Source organism: Chiloscyllium punctatum, chromosome 1 (assembly GCF_047496795.1).
Source record: "Chiloscyllium punctatum isolate Juve2018m chromosome 1, sChiPun1.3, whole genome shotgun sequence".
NCBI classification, from domain to species: domain Eukaryota; kingdom Metazoa; phylum Chordata; class Chondrichthyes; order Orectolobiformes; family Hemiscylliidae; genus Chiloscyllium; species Chiloscyllium punctatum.
Genome location: NC_092739.1, coordinates 41260355 through 41276892, shown reverse-complemented (window position 1 = coordinate 41276892; position 16538 = coordinate 41260355). Strand labels below are relative to the sequence as shown.

The 16538-nt window shown below is 46.6% G+C and overlaps 1 protein-coding gene across 6 annotated transcripts in view; it reads left to right on the top strand.

Moving 5' to 3' along the window:
- mapk10 (mitogen-activated protein kinase 10) overlaps positions 1–16538 on the top strand; it is a 214957-nt gene that overhangs the window by 83129 nt on the left and 115290 nt on the right. For 3 of the 6 annotated variants that reach the window (XM_072595878.1, XM_072595793.1, XM_072596045.1), the window contains exon 2: positions 2933–3004. The exons of 1 other annotated variant lie outside the window; for it this stretch is intronic. In XM_072595878.1, the coding sequence (XP_072451979.1) occupies positions 2933–3004 (72 nt within the window). Of the gene's footprint in view, positions 1–2932; positions 3031–16538 lie in introns of all 6 variants that reach the window. 2 more of the 6 variants (XM_072596222.1, XM_072596136.1) reach the window with 2 other exon arrangements.

The following is a 16538-nucleotide window of genomic DNA, read 5'->3' as shown; positions in this document are numbered from 1 at the left end:
GTGATGAACTCATTCTCACAGTGATCTAGCAGTAATCAAGCACACCTCCTATCCTGCTTGTAAGCTGCTCATTTCAAGATCGAGCATTACGTTTTTGCACCTAATCATATGAGCAATCATTCCAGTGGGAGCCAAATTGCTGGATGCTGTCTCAGGTTGGAGATCCCTAACTTTCACCCAGCTCCAAGAAATCCATACTTAGCTTGTATGAGTTTGCACACAATTGTGTGAGTTTTTTGCTGACATTTTATGTATCTTGACAGCACAGGCTAGGGGCGTATGATGCACTAGAGAAAAAAAAACACCAAAATACCACCCAGACAGCTAAGAGGTCATTGCGAGAGGAATTGAATGCAGGAATAGGGAGGTTATGCTTCAGTTAGACAAGGCATTGATGAGACCACATCTGGATGACTGTGTTTAGTACTGGTCATTATATTTACAGAAGTGTATTAATTTGTTGGAAACTGTTTTATTTACTCAACTAATACTTGGATTAAGCAGCTTGCCTTATAAAGAAAGGCTAGAGAGGCTAGGCCTCATTTCTCTGGAGTTCAGAAGAGTTACTGGTGACTTAATTGAAGCATCTCAGATCTTGAGGAAAGTTGACTGGTTGGATGTTGAAAGAATGTTTCCTCCTGCAGGAGAATCGAAAAGTAGTGTTCGTAGTTTAAGAAGAAGGAAGCACCCATTCCAAACCGAGATAAGGAAACATTCTTTCTCTCAGGGTTATGAGTCTTTGGAATTCCCTTCATCAAAAGACAGTGGATGCAGAATCCTTTAATATTTTTAAGGCAGAGCTAGGTAGATTGTTGATTACTGAGGGGATAAAAGTTTATTGGGAATATTCAGTAATGTTGAGTCGAGGTTAGAAGCAGACCATCCATGATCTTATTGAATGATGGAGCATGCTGAAAGGGATGAGTGACCTGCTCTTTCTCCTTGTTTGTTCATTTGTAACTAAGTCAGTTGCATCATAGAATACAAATCTCAATCCCAAAAGGATTTTGTTTCTTTCCATCATTGGGAAAAAAATTTAATCTCATATTTTGAATTTTTAAGCTGGATATTTTTACAGTCTTGGTATTCTATCCACTCCCACTCACAGACCCCTATAATTGGGCCAGACCCACTGCTGCCCAATATCTGGACAAGTGAGGACATGCTGCAGTGATTGTAGCAGAGTACCTTTACCCTGTACTCTGGTTACTGCAGGGTATTCCATGGTGACACAGAAACTTTGTCTCTGATATCAGGCTGAATAAACAGCCTGGATTAGTGGTGCTGGAAGAGCACAGCAGTTCAGGCAGCATCCGAGGATGAAGGGCTTTTGCCTGAAACGCCGATTTTCCTGCTCCTTGGATGCTGCCTGAACTGCTGTGCTCTTCCAGCACCATTAATCCAGAATCTGGTTTCCAGCATCTGCAGTCATTGTTTTTACCTACCTGAATAAACAGCCTATTGAATACTGACACTGGCTTTGAATCAGTAGGTGAATTAAGAACATTAGAAATATGAATGAGCAGTGTCCATTTAACACAGCAATCTTTTTTTCCCTACAGCCTCTTAATAAATGAAATCAACAAGCATCTTCCTCCCCAAATGGAACAAACTGAGTTCCTCACAATTCAACCCAATAGTCAATCCTCTAACAATGTTATTACCTCAGACCTATCCTTTTGCCAGACTGAAAGACAACTTAAAACCATATAGTTTCACAGCTGTTTAGTGGGTCATATCAGCATATGGTCTGCTTTTTCGCTCTGTATATCTCTTCCAAAACTGCGACTTCATGTTGTAAGATGAAAAAAACTGTTCAATATTATTACCAATCACTGAGGTTTCAAATTATTTGAGACTTGTTCCTCTTTTAAAAATAACTCACATTTCTGTCAAAGGCCTCGCCCTTTGGTTGAGTGTACCTTTTGGATGTGCCTGTTGGAAACTTGGTCTACATGCCCCCTCTCTCTACCAAATACTGTTGAACAACATTTTAGAGAATCCAGACATACTTCGCAATTGAACCATCTTTCACAGTATCTTGAGATTTATTAGGATTTCAAATAACTAATCACTTGAAACCATTAGAAAATGTGCCTGAGGAAACTTACAAATTGCTTTCTATGAGAAAGACTGCGGTTCAGTCCTGAGATAGCAAGTTATATACTGAGTTGAACATCACAAGAACACAAGGTAGAATAAATATTCAGCATAGACAGAAGTCCATTTTAGCACTCTGCCTCTTTCCCAGAGAAAGGTAACTGCTTTCATTTTATCAAATGCTTTTAAATATGTACTTAAAAACTATATTTGTTTCAGTCTTTCTGATGCTTCCAAAGTCGAAGAAAATAGGGCTTATTGTCAACCCACAAACGAGAAAGTCAGGACTACATGATGGCTAAAGCTCAGGTCCCAATTTATCAAGCAAATGCTCATGTGACAGCATCACCCAGGTCACCAACTGATATATAAAACTCTATCCTTGTAAACATTTTCATGCAATAAACTGATTTTTTTCTAAACTGGGCTCAATAAACAGAAATTGCTGGCTGGTTTTCATTAATTTGGAAAGCTAACCTGAAATTGATGGATGAGCATAAGAAAATGGATACTGCACATTTAGCAGAATGATTGTAGTAGGTGTAAAATAAATTGTTTTGGGTTTTTCAATATTTTTCCAATTAGGAACACTACTCCCTTGTTGGGTTTTGACTTAAGTAGAACTGACTGCACTGTAATGAATTAGAAAGAATCTAGAATGATGAGTAACTTAAAAGTTCAAAACAAATATTTCAAATGTCAAATGTTGCATAAACCAGTATCTAATTTTTTATGCGCTGCTTCAGATGTAAATTATGTTGTTTAATTCAAAGATGACAATTGAAAATAAAAATTGCACTTAAAAAAAATTTGCATTTTGATTTCCCTGCAGGTATTTATGAGCCGACATTTCTTGTATTACTGCAGTGAACCTATCTTGGATGTGAAAATTGCGTTTTGTCAGGTGTGTGTTCCTTACAGGTAAACAAGGTACAGTCTTTGTATCATTTTTCCATTTCACTTATGTCTCTTGCGCAATGCATGATTTAAACAGATGTCTGGTGTCATCTCAAAGATCAAGCATAGTTTTGTTCTTTTGTTTTACCATCTCTAGGCAGAAGAAACTTAAAAGGTTGCAAAGAAACCTGGTAATCTTGAGACTTGAAAGTGTTTTAGAAAGCGATAAAGAGCAACAAAACAATCTGATAGACAGGGGAAAGAAAATAGGAGGTTAAACTGGCCAGAAATATGAAGCTGATTGTTAAAGCTTTTATAAATATACAACAAAGGATAGTAATAATAATGGCATAGATGAGAGAGGCAGAGATAAGAGAAATTATCATGGGAAATGAGAAAATGACAAAGCTACTGAACATTTATTTGGGAGGTGGAGAAAAGGGCTGGGAATGGGTGTGAGCACACAGTGAAAAATGTGATTTTGTCAAATCCCTATGCTCCAGAGATGATGTGAAGTGGATAGAAAGGTGGAGTCAAGAACTTGCAATCTCCAATTAACTGCTAGGTGAATTCATTGTTGAGTCCATCGAAAGCATTCCTAGGAACAGTTTTAGATGTTTATTCAGGAGAATCAGGAAACTCTCTAACTGGGATATGTCAGGGTGAAGCAGTCCTGAATACAATGGGGAGATATGAGGGACAATGGATGCACTGGTCGATGTGGTTAACATTTCGGGAATAAAGCTTAGCTACTCCATCCAATGGCACAGAATTACTATCACTAGTGTTGAGACCCTTGTATTTGTGAACAATAACTGTTGGATAGGAGGTTTTGTGATGCAGTGGGATCCCTCCCTTTGAGCCAGAAGATCTGAGTTCAAGTCCCACACCAGCACTTGCTGGTCAAGGAAGGTGTGCTTGTAATATAGTAGGCTGGGTATTACCTTCCACATCTTTCCAACATAAAGCAGGTAGTAAGAGTAAGGAAATATAAAGACCATGATTTCAGCTTTGGGAGGCAAGTTGGCTCTGTTGCCATGATTGGTGTGGCTCACGCCAACAACATGGCTCAGTCTCTGTCCTGGCTGTGATCAACCTGCCTCCTTGCCCTACCCTGTGGTGGAGATCATGGTGCTGTGGGTCAGATCTGTCTTCAGGTTCAGAGCTCAAAACAAAGAGTTGTGGGCTCCTGAAGACTTACTTAAAAAGAGGCAACCTCCTCTGCAAGAGGACAACAGCATGGGAAAGGGGGCACTACCAATGACATTGGATGTACAGCCTAAGAACCAACTACCTCAAGTAGCAGAGGGCCAATGATGCGGGAAATTGTGCATCTCCAAACGATGGTCTCCGATGTTTGTATTCTGGACCATAATGACCTGATTGATCATTGCTGCCATAGCAGTTACCGAGCTGCAGCTTACTCTATTCATCTGGCTACTCATCATGTCACTGTGCAAGCTGTAGATATCCTATTCCAGAAGGCAGGGGACTGCATCTATTCTGACTGAACAAGTGTAACATTGGACTCAAAACGTTAACTCAGTTTTTCTCCCCACAGATCTTGCCAGACTTGGTGAATTTCTCCAGCACAGGTTGTTTTATTTCAGGTCTCCAGCATCAGCAGTATTTAGCTCTTGTTAAGATCTATCAGATGTCTGGCTTCCCTCCCCCATTCCAGTATGAGCCAGTGCACTGCTCAGGGATGACCCTTGCTCAAATGTGAGAGGAGAGCTGACCTCACAGAGATTCAACAGATCACTAATTTTGACATTGTGAGGGAGAACTACAGGCACTCCATCTGACAGCCAGAGTGCGTCTTAGTGTCGCTTGTTACCCTTGCTTCCAGACCTTATCAGGCTTATGAACCTTTCCCAGCACTGGGTCTCTGTCACCTGATCATTGTTGTGAACTCTATAGCCATACCCAGACTGGCTCTTTCGATATCTCAATGGAGATCTCTTCAACTTGACACCAGGGACATTGACATTTAGCAGTCACCTGCGTTACTGGCTTAAGACATGCATCAGAGATTCCCATCCACGTAGTGGATACACGTCTCAGCACTGATGCTCTGTGTACCCTCCTGCACCTACCTCTCGGTGAAGTGTAAGCCCAGTCATAGCAGGCCTTAACTTTGCAAAGGGCTCTCAGTTTCCATGTCCAGCCTCAAGGCAACAAATGTCTTCTTTACCCTTTCCATTTTACCATGTAGCTATCACACTAAACTGAGATAACGAGATCAAAAATGAAGGAGTGCCAATTCCAAGGTTTCATTCTGTGAAAAAGAATGGCGTTTTTTGACTCAAGAAAAGAACACACATTCTCTCTCTCTCACACATGCACACACTCTCTCATACACACAACTTTATATACACACACATGTACACAAACACACACACACTCCCTCTCTCACACACATATATACAAACACACATACACAATCTCACAAACATATACATATATATGCACAAACAAACACACACTGACATAGACACACACAAACACACTCCCACTCCACCCAAATATGTACACACACACACACACACACACACACACATCTTATACAGAGGAACATCGATTATCCAAATAACAATTATCTGAAAATTGAAGGAGATCTCGAGATCCCAACAGAAACATTACATCAACGACGTGTGTCCAACACTGATCGTGTCTTTTGTTTACAGTGATTAAATGTGCTGCTGAGATCAGTCCTGGATTGATGAGAGCGCAGGCACTGTCTCTAAATGACGGACCTCCCACCCCACCCCTCTCTCTCTCTCTCTCTCTCTCTTCCCACAGTTTCGCTGGAGTTCTACACAGGCGGGTACCTAAACCCACCTTTCCCAGATAATCTCTCTAACATTGTCCTGTACAGGGCAAAGGTGGAACCTGTCAAAAAGTTACACTAAAAGGTTGTGTGTGTGTGTGTGTGACTCACCAAACTTTGCAGTAGTAGCAGCAGCAGTCTTGTTGGTGCCCAGTCCGACTGCCACAGAGGGGGGGTGTGATTGGGGGGTGGTGTTAGACAAGGTTTGGGGGGGGGGCGGGCGGGACGGTGCTGGGGGAAAATGGGGTGCAGGCGGGGAGGCAGATGGGGGGGCAGGCAGGTGGTGGTGTTGGATGGGGCTTGGGGAGTGGGTGGGGGGTGGTGTTGGGGCAGACAGGGGATGGGTGGGGGGCAGATGGGGCAGTTTGGGGCAGGCGGGAGGCAATGTTGGGTGTGGGCAGGGGCAGTATTGCCAGCTGATGGGGGGCAGTGTTGGATGGAGTTTGAGGGGTGGGCGTGGGGGTGGTATTGGAGGTGGGCTGGAGGGGCTTGTTGGGGGCAGAGGGAGAGGCGAGCAGGGGCAGTGTTGGACAGGGTCTGGGGGGCAGATGTGGGCGGTGTTGGGGGCGGGCGTGTGCAGTATTGGATGAGGGTTTGGGATCAGGTGAGGAGTGGTGTTGGATGGGCTTTGAGGAGTGGGTAGTGGGGTGGTGTTGGACAGGTTTAGGGTCAGGTTGGGGGCAGGTGTGGATGGGTTTGGGGTCAGGCTGGGGGCAAGTTTGAATGGGGTTTGGGGTCAGCTTGGGGGTGGGGTTGGACGGGGTTTGGGGTCAGGCTGGGGGCAGGGTTGTATGGGGTTTGGGGTCTGGTGGGGGCGGGGTTGGATGTTGTTTTAGGGTCAGGATGGGGGCAGGTTTGGATGGGGTTTGGATCGGGTGGGGGTGGTGTTGGACGAGATTGGGATGCGGGCGGGATGCAGTGTTGGACAGGGTTGGGGGCCGAGCAGTGGGAGGTGTTGGACAGGGTTGGGTGTGGGCAGGGTGCAGTGTTGGATGGGGTTGAGTGTGGACGGAGTGCTGTTTTGGATGGGTTTGGACTCGGGTGGTTGGAGGTGTTTGGACAGGGTTGGGGGGGCGGGTGGTTGGAGGTGTTCGAAGGGGTTGGGGGGGCAAGCCGTGGAAGGTGTTGGACGGGGTTGGAGGGGCAAGTCGGTGGGAGGTGTTCAATGAGGTTGGGGGGGCAAGCGGTGGGAGGTGTTGGACGGGGTTGTGGTGTGGGCAAGGTGCAGTGTTGGATGGGGTTGGAGTGTGTGCGGGGTGCAGTGTTGGACAGGGTTGGGGTGTGGGTGGGGTACAGTGTTAGACGGGGTTGGGGTGTGGGTGGGGTACAGTGTTGGATGGGGTAGCAGGGCGGGTGGTGGGAGGTGTTGGACAGGGTTCGGGTGTGGGCGGGGCACAGTGTTAGATGGGGTTAGGGTGTGGGCGGGGCGCAGTGTTGGATGGGGTTGGGGTGTGGTCAGGGTGCAGTGTTGGACGGGGTTGAGGTGTGGGCAGGGTGCAGTGTTGGACAGGGTTGGGGTGTGGGCAGAGGGCAGTGCTGGACGGGGTTGGGGTGTCGGCGGGGTGCAGTGTTGGACGGGGTTGGGGTGTGGGCGGGGTGCAGTGTTGGATGGGGTTGGGATGTGGGCGGGGTGCAGTGTTGGATGGGGTTGGGGTGTGGGCAGGGTGCAGTGTTGGACGGGGTTGGGGTGTGGGCGGGGTGCAGTGTTGGACGGGGTTGGGGTGTGGGCGGGGTGCAGTGTTGGATGGGGTTGGGGTGTGGGCAGGGTGCAGTATTGGACGGGGTTGGGGTGTGGGCGGGGTGCAGTGTTGGACGGGGTTGGGGTGTGGGCGGGGCTCAGTGTTGGACGGGGTTGGGATGTGGGTGGGGTGCAGTGTTTGACAGGGTTGGGTTATGGGCGGTGTGTAGTGTTTGACAGGGTTATGGTGTGGCCGGGGTGGAGTGTTGGACGGTGTTGGGTTGTCGGCGGGGCTCAGTGTTGGACGGGGTTGGGGTGTGGGCAGGGTGTAGTGTCGGACGGGGTTGAGGTGTGGGCAGGGTGCAGTGTTGGATGGGGTTGGGATGTGGGCAGAGGGCAGTGCTGGACGGGGTTGGGGTGTGGGCAGGGTGCAGTGTTGGACGGGGTTGGGGTGTGGGCGGGGTGCAGTGTTGGACGGGGTTGGGGTGTGGGCGGGGTGCAGTGTTGGACGGGGTTGGGGTGTGGGCAGGGCTCAGTGTTGGACGGGGTTGGGGTGTGGGCGGGGTGCAATGTTGGACAGCGTTGGGGTGTGGGCGGGGTGCAGTGTTGGACGGGGTTGGGGTGTGGGCGGGGTGCAGTGTTGGACAGGGTTGGGGTGTGGGCAAGGTGCAGGGTTGGACAGGGTCAGGTGTGGACGGGGTGCAGGGTTGGACGGGGTTGGGGTGTGGGCGGGGTGCAGTGTTGTACAGGGTTGGGGTGTGGGCAGGGTGCAGGGTTGGACGGAATTGGGGTGTGGGCGGGGTGCAGGGTTGGATGGGGTTGGGGTGTGGACGGGGCGCAGTGTTGGACAGGGTTGGGGTGTGGGCGGGGTGCAGTATTGGACGGGGTTGGGGTGTGGACGCGGTGTAGTGCTGGACGGGGTTGGGGTGTGGGCGGGTGCAGTGTTGGACGGGATTGGGGTGTGGGCGGGGTGCAGTGTTGGACGGGGTTGGGGTGTGGGTGGGGTGCAGTGTTGGACGGGGTTGGGGTGTGGGTGGTAGGAGGTGTTGGACGGAGTTGGGGTGTGGGCGGGGTGCAGTGTTGGACCGGGTTGGGGTGTTGGCAGGGTGCAGGGTTGGACAGGGTTGTGGTGTGGGCGGGGTGCAGGGTTGGACGGGGTTGGGGTGTGGGCGGGGTGCAGTTTTGGACAGGGGATACCGTGTGGGCAGGGTGCAGGGTTTGACGGAGTTGGGGTGTGGGCGGGGTGCAGGGTTGGATGGGGTTGGGGTGTGGACGGGGCGCAGTGTTGGACAGGGTTGGGGTGTGGGTGGGTTGCAGTATTGGACGGGGTTGGGGTGTGGGCGGGGTGCAGTGTTGGATGGGGTTGGGCTGTGGGCAGGGCTCAGTGTTGGACGGGGTTGGGGATGGGCGGGGTGCAATGTTGGACAGGGTTGGGGTGTGGGCGGGGTGCAGTGTTGGACGGGGTTGGGGTGTGGGCGGGGTGCAGTGTTGGACGGGGTTGGTGTGTGGGCGGGGTGCAGTGTTGGACAGGGTTGGGGTGTGGGCGGGGTGCAGCGTTGGACAGGGTTTGGGTGTGGGCGGGGTGCAGTGTTGGACGGGGTTGGGGGTGGGCGGTGTGCAGTGTTGGATGGGGTTTGGGGGCGGGTGGTAGGAGGTGTTGGACAGGGTTGGGGTGTGGGCGGGGTGCAGTGTTGGACGGGATTGGGGTGTGGGCGGGGTGGAGTGTTGGACGGGGTTGGGGTATGGGTGGGGCGCAGTGTTTGACGGGATTGGGGTATGGGTGGGGTGCAGTGTTGGACAGGGTTGAGGTATGGGCGGGGTCCAGTGTTGGACGGAGTTGGGGTGTGGGCGGGGTGCAGTGTTGGATGGGGTTGTGGGGCGGGTGGTGGGAGGTGTTGGATGGGGTTGGGGGTTGGGTGTTGGGTGGTGGGACAGTGCTGGGGGTGGGCGAGGGCTCGTGCGCACTGAGCTCCTGCTAGTCTTCTGAACAGGGAGCAGACTTAATAGAAAACTCCAAATCCCAGAGGAGCGGCCATAATCAATTAACCGAATAATCAATTATCGGAATAACAGTGCCTGCCCATCTTGTTCAGATAATCAAACTTCCCCTGTACGCGCAAAACCACACTTTAAAAACAGACGGGGGAACTGGGTTTCTACTATAGACAGGAAGATAAAGACAATGCAGTGTGCAGTAATTTTGTGAGTGCGAAATGTGAGCCCTAACTGCATAATTACTTTCTTGCTTCCTCAGGAGTGGCAAGGCCTGTAGTACCCCTTGAATTCTCACACAAGTTGTTTGTTTTTCCCATGAGGTTGAGATAGAGAGAAAATTATAGCTTTCCACCTCCTTGTTGTTTCCAGTCCATACTGTTATCTCCCTGCCAGTTATTTAAGGATGTGATTCCTTTGTATATTCCTGGTCGAGCTCAATTGTTTTTCTGCCAAACTGAAGTAAACAGATAACCATTCATCTTCATGATGTGAAGTTATCATGCAAGTGTCAGTAAAACAAGTGATGTGAATTTCTTGACACCTCACTTTCAATCCTTTTTTATAAAAATCGTGGCCCTGTAGCAGCTGGTTTTTGTAAATGATTTGGAGATGCCAGTGTTGGACTGGGGTGTACAAAGTTAAAAATCACACAACACCAGGTTATAGTCCAACAGGTTTAATTGGAAGTACTAGCTTTTGGAGCGCTGTTCCTTCGTCAGGTTATGGAGTATAAGATTGTAAGTCACCGAATTTATAGCAAAAGTTTACAGTGTGATGTAACTGAAATTGTATATTGAGGAGGTGCGGTGACAAATACCATGTGGGTTGTCTGGGCTTGTCAGGTGATCACAGCAGCCAGTTAGGATCTTCAGTATCCTCCTTAAAACCAGTTTGCAATCCCTGTCAATCTCTGGTTAAAGTCACATGGTGAAAATCAAATATTTATTATCCATTTTCATGACTATGATGACATCAGATATATCTTTAAAGTTTTGAAATTGAAATGACTCTTTTTTTGCTGTCAGCCAGCTGGACACTGTTAGAGCAGACAATTATATAAAGAGTTAATCTTAAAATACAGTGAACATCATCAATGAATGCAAGCAGGAATTTACATAGCAATCAAGATGCCTTGCAGAAATTCATCAAGTGTTCTTAGACAGCACATTCCAAACTCACAACCACTCCCATCTGGAAGGGCAAGGGAACAGATACATGGGGACACCACCACCTGCAAGTTCCCCTCCAAACCATTCACTACCCTGACTTGGAAATATATCATCAGTCCTTCACTGCAGTGGCTCAAGAAGGCAGCTTACTAGCACCTTCTCAAGGGCAACTAGGGATAGGCAATAGATCAGTGATGCCCATGTCCCATGAGTGAATTAAAAACAAATCAATACCGTTATGATTTGCAACTACTTTAATTAAAAGGGTGGCTTGCTCCAAATCCGAATTTGAGCACAAGACCCTACCTTAGCAACCATCCAGGCTCCTTATCTCCAAAAGTATCCAAGAAAAATCTGCTTCAGCACCATTTAAAGCAAACAGAAAAATGGAAAAAAGCAGTTTTGGCAAACGCTTTCAGAGAAGGCATTTTATCTCCTCTCATGCTTTAAAATATCTGTTTAAAAAATGAAACCTATATGAAGGAGAAAATCACTTAAGAATCACACGAAATAAAATGTAATATTCAGTGATTTAACTTTGAAAGATATTGCAATAGTTACACAGTGATTATGACTTTACTTGGACATGAAACTAAAGTTTGTCATTTTTCTAGAACATGATGCAACAAGCCACATGGATCCTCTTGCAGTTTATTACGACTGACAAATGAGTCAGATACAGGCACCAAAATTCCTTAGTTATGATTCTAAAAATAACACCATGATTGTGCACACCAGTGCCCTCCTAATCACCCTGTTGGAGTTTATAGGGTTGTAAGGAAGATATTTCATGAGGGTGATAATTGAGTGCAGTAAGTGCAAACAGAACTCTAGCACCTATCTGTGCATGACTGTAGGACATTGTGGTGCTTTGCATAGCCTGGCAGGAGATACCAAGAAAACTTTGACAGCAATTCTGGCAATAGCTTTCCCAGGTCATTGATGGGCAGATCAAGAATCACTTATTGATTTCAGAGTTCTTTGAGCTTTCTGGCTGTTTTACTGCCCTGTCCTCCTCAGGTGCAATCCAGAGCCTGTTGGTGCACCTGACCTCATTGGCCATTTCATTGTCTCGAGATTATTTGACTCTTAAATGAGTCAAAACATTTAGCAATCCCTAGCATAGGGAATTCTTGCACATGAAATTGCACCTTGGTAAACATTTGCTTTTTGAAAACAGTTGCTCTCTGACATCGACTTCCAGGTCAGTGTTTCCCTGTGTAAAAATTCTGGTTTTTAAATCTTTCTATTGCCTCACCCCTTCTTGTCTCTGAAGCTTCCTGCAGCCCCTCCAATCCTCTGAGATCTCTGTATTCTTCTAATTCTCATCTCTTGTGCATCCCCTATTGTATCTGCTTTATCTCTGGTAATCTGCTTTCCTTAACTGCTGGAATTCCCTCCCTAAACCTTCCCCCTTTCCAGTTGTCTCTCTTCATTAAAGGTCCTTCTTAACTCTTTGAGCAAGTTTGCTGCCCTCTGTCCCAATATCTCCTCAGGTGATACAGTGTCAATTTTCCTTTGTATAACACTTCTTTGAAGCACCTCAGGATATTTTACTATGTCAAAGACACTATACAAATGCAAGTTGTGGTTGTTGTTGTTGAACAGAGGTTTCACACTTTATGAAGCACAAGGAAACTCAAATAATCAAGATCCAGTGTAGGTGAATCATAGTGTTTCCCTGAGGGCTGTACCAGTCACCCACAGAGTTACAGCAGGAGACTGAAAGAATCCCTAAGAAAATATAAGGTTCTCCTTATTGCTTCATTAGTTAATGCCTATCAACTTTAACTGAGATATGTTTAACTTAACTTTATTTTGCTAAAAACCCATTCTAATTTAAATGGAACAATCAGTCTTCAGTATGGTCTTGGCGACAATCTGAGTAAAAATAGTTCACGTAATAAGTAGTTAGCTTATGGATCAAGATGTCATTTTACAGTGCTAATTCAAATTTACTGAACATTAATAAAGCCAAGTTCTTGATTGGGGAAGAGTAATAGAGCTTTGTGTCAACTGAAAATGTGATAAGCCATTATGGATTACTGAGCAAATCTCTAACTAGATACTAATGGTAAGGTATGATATAATAAAGAGCACATTCAAGTGAGATTCCACTGTATGTGCTGTTGTGACATTACAATGCAGTTACTAGATCTTTATGTGAAAAAAAACGATTGGGATCATTTGGGCTTTGTGTGGTCATGTAGTCTGGGTGATTATGAATCTCCAAGCCGTTTTACATCGTTCCAAATGTTTACTTCCATTTACTTCAGGCCAGAAGCTATTGTCCATGTGGATTGTCCATGGTTTTGCTTGTGGAAAGTTAAGCCACAATGAGAGCGTGTACGATGCTGACGTTATGGGTAATATGGACTCAAACATATTTCCCACATAGGTGAAGGTCTAAATCTGAGAATTTGTGTCCTGTAGTGGAGACAAAGAGCAGCAGAAATGTCGGCATGTCATGAAGATTAACACTCAAACAAATGGATGGTGATGAAAAATTGCCATAGGTGTGGCACGACCTGATACAGGCCAACCACATTGAGAATACTCCCTGGTGGAACAAGTCTGCCCATACAGCAATGACAAACTGCCAGGGGGTACATCCAATTCCATTCCAGGTAGTGGCAGAGGTCCTGGGAATTCCAGGGCTCACAGGAAGCAAGGAACAAAGTGGATGATGAGCCTGAAGCAGAGGCCCAAGAGAAACTGCTTTTAGAGAACAGAACGAGTTTGACTGAAGCCTTGAAAAATATACCAAATGCAAAATGCAGCCTCGAGCACAACATGCAAGCAGAATGCCGCAGACATTGGAGAATGGCAGATTGCTCCAGCCTCGACTCAGAAACTGCAAGGGAAGAGACTGACAAAAGTTAGGGATTTCTGCAGAGCTCCTGCAGCTGCCAACAGACTACAAGGATGGAAGCTCCCCACAACCTTCTTCAGGAGTAGACTTCAAATGGACTACCCAAGAGATCAAGCCTCAGGTGATTCAGATGACTTGCTCCCTCAGGTGATTGAGGCAGAAACACTCTCACAGTGAGCAGAAGATCCTGACAGCAAATGCCAGAGGGTGTGACAGAAGCAGCCCCAACTTGACCAAAGGATTCCACATTAAAGGATGTTCCACAGATGGTTTTGCCCAGGAAAGGATGCACAGTACATCAACAGAGCTACCAATAGATGCCAGCAATCACTTCTTACCAAACAATAGCACTGTAGCCATTCCATCCAAGTGCCAAATTGGAAGAAGTCATATTCCACCTTAGTCCTGCTGTGATGAAAGTCAGGAGTATGATGGGATACTCTCCACTTACTGGCATGAGTGCATCCTCAACAATTCTCTGGCACAATGTAGGGCAAAGCAATGTAGTCTTTTTTGTCAATATTTTTATTGAGAAATGATTTTGAATTTTTTACAAAATTATGGCATAACGACAAAATAATATCGCAATCTTATAATCTAACAGCATAACAGTAAGCAAATACTACTCTACTGCACAAACAACTGAGAAGAAAACAAAAGAACAAAGAGAAAACAATACCCACGCAAACTACAATTCAATAAATAACTAAATAAAAAAAACTAAATTGAACCGAGTTGAACCAAGTTAAGTTACCACACTCAGCGCAATCCCACCAAAGCTCTCCATCACAGGAAGCATATAGTAAGCAAACCCGTATTTGCTCAGGATTCTTCCTCCCAGTGGCCCCTGCACCGCCAAACACAGCCCTCATGGCTACACAAAGGCCCTAACCAACATAGCCATTAGGTCTGTATCTATATACTTCAAAAAGAGCTGCCACATCCTATAAAAGAGTTCCACTTTCTGGTGCATCATACTCGTGAGGAAGTCCAGGGGGATGTGCTCCATAACTAACCTATGCCACCCCGAGAGTCCTGGGGGGGATTCCCTGATACCCCCCCAGCTTATCAGAATGTTCTTCCTCGCACAAAATGAAAGAATATTAAACAGTTTCTTCCCATGCACATCCAAAGAGGGGAGATTCACAAACCCAAGAGGAGGGACACTGGATCCACCTTGACCTCTGTTCCCAAGACCCCTTCCAAAACACTCGCTGTAGCGCCCCAATACCTACAAAGCTTGTGGCATGACCACAAACAAAGAGGAAGAGTACCAACATCGGCTTTACATTTGGGGCATACAGGGGACGCTCCTGTCTTAAATTTTGCAAGCCGCTTCGGTGCCAATTAAGCCCTGTGGAGTACCTTCAGCTGCATAGCCTGCATCCTGTTACAAATTGAAATCTTCCTTAAATTCTCTCAAATATCCCCCCACACCTTTGACAAGATTTCCACTCCCAATGCTTGAGTCCAGATTCTGCACAGCTGCTCAATGTCCTTTGAGACACAATCCCCTAATAAATGATAGGGGGTGCTGACCAAGATAGTATCCATGGATCGAAGTACTCTGCTCTCCACATCCGACTTATAGAGACTAACCATCAATGTAATCTTTTTCTGTATAAAGTCCTTAATTGAATTGAATTTATTGCCACGTGTACCGAGGCACAGTGAAAAGCTTTGTCTTGTGAGCAATAAAGGTAGATCACAGAGTTAAATAGCATAGATAAGTAAATGACAGGTAAACAGCAGCAAAAACAAAAACACAGGTACAGGCGAATATTAAGAGTTTGTGAGTCCATTCAGAATTCTAACAATAGTAGGGTAGAAACTGTTTCAAAACCGGCTTGTGCGTGTGTTCAGGCTTCTGTACCTTCTCCCCGATGGTGAAGGTTGTAAAAAAACATTGCCAGGGTGGGGCGGATCTTTGAGAATGCTGGCAGCCTGGCAGATGGGAGGTTGGCCTTTGTGATTGTCCGGGCCGAGTTCCCACTCTGTGTGACCTGAAAGTAACAAAAGAGGTCCCTCCTTGATAGTTCATATTTCTGGCTTAGCTACTTGAAAGACATCATGACCTCTCCATCAAATAAGTTTCCCAAACAGGAGACTCCTGTAGACTCCCAGAGCCGAAAGTCAGAATCCATCAATCCCAGCCGGAACCCGAACATTCCCACTATGGGAGTTAAGGGGGAAGTTTTTTTTGGAAGTTGCCCTCACCTTGTCACATCATTCTCCATGCTTTAACCGTGTTAAGGACAATCCGATTTCTGCAATGGTCCATAACAGCATCTTGTCCATAAATAACAAATTAACGAGGGGGCATTCTGCCCGGGAGGCTTCGATGTCCAGCCAGATTGACCGTCGGTCCTGGTAAGCCCAATCAGCCATATAGGATAATAGGCAACTTAATTGATATTTCTTAAAGTCTGGGAAATCCACACCTCCCATCCCCTGCAGAAGCTGCAATTTAGCAAGCTTAATAAGAGGCTGCCGATGATGCCAGATGAAAGATCTGAGCCACCTGTAAAGCCTCCGCAGTGCTTGCCTAGGCAGCATCAAAGGGAGCATTCCCATGGGATATAATAAACAAGGAAGAACATTCATTTTGACCAGAGCTATGCTACCCAACCAGGATATTGGAAGATCCTCCCAATGCTGAAGGTCCTGCCTTCCCTAGCAATTGCACAGTTAGCTTTATATAAGGCCGTGGTGATAAAACTGCCCAAATACATTTGGCCACCTGTGGCCACCTGAAAGGGAATCGGATTCAACCCCCAAGATTGGGTACTCTAATTAGACCCCCCCACAGGCATGGCCTCCAACCTCATAAAATTGATTTTATACTCCGAGAAAGAACCAAATAGATTTATCACTTGTATTAAACGGGGCAGAGATATCATCGGATCAGTTAAAAAGAGGAGAACATCATCTGCATAGAGGGTGATCTTATGCCCTCCTGATCCTACCTCTGGGGCAGTTATATTGGGGTCCCTCTGG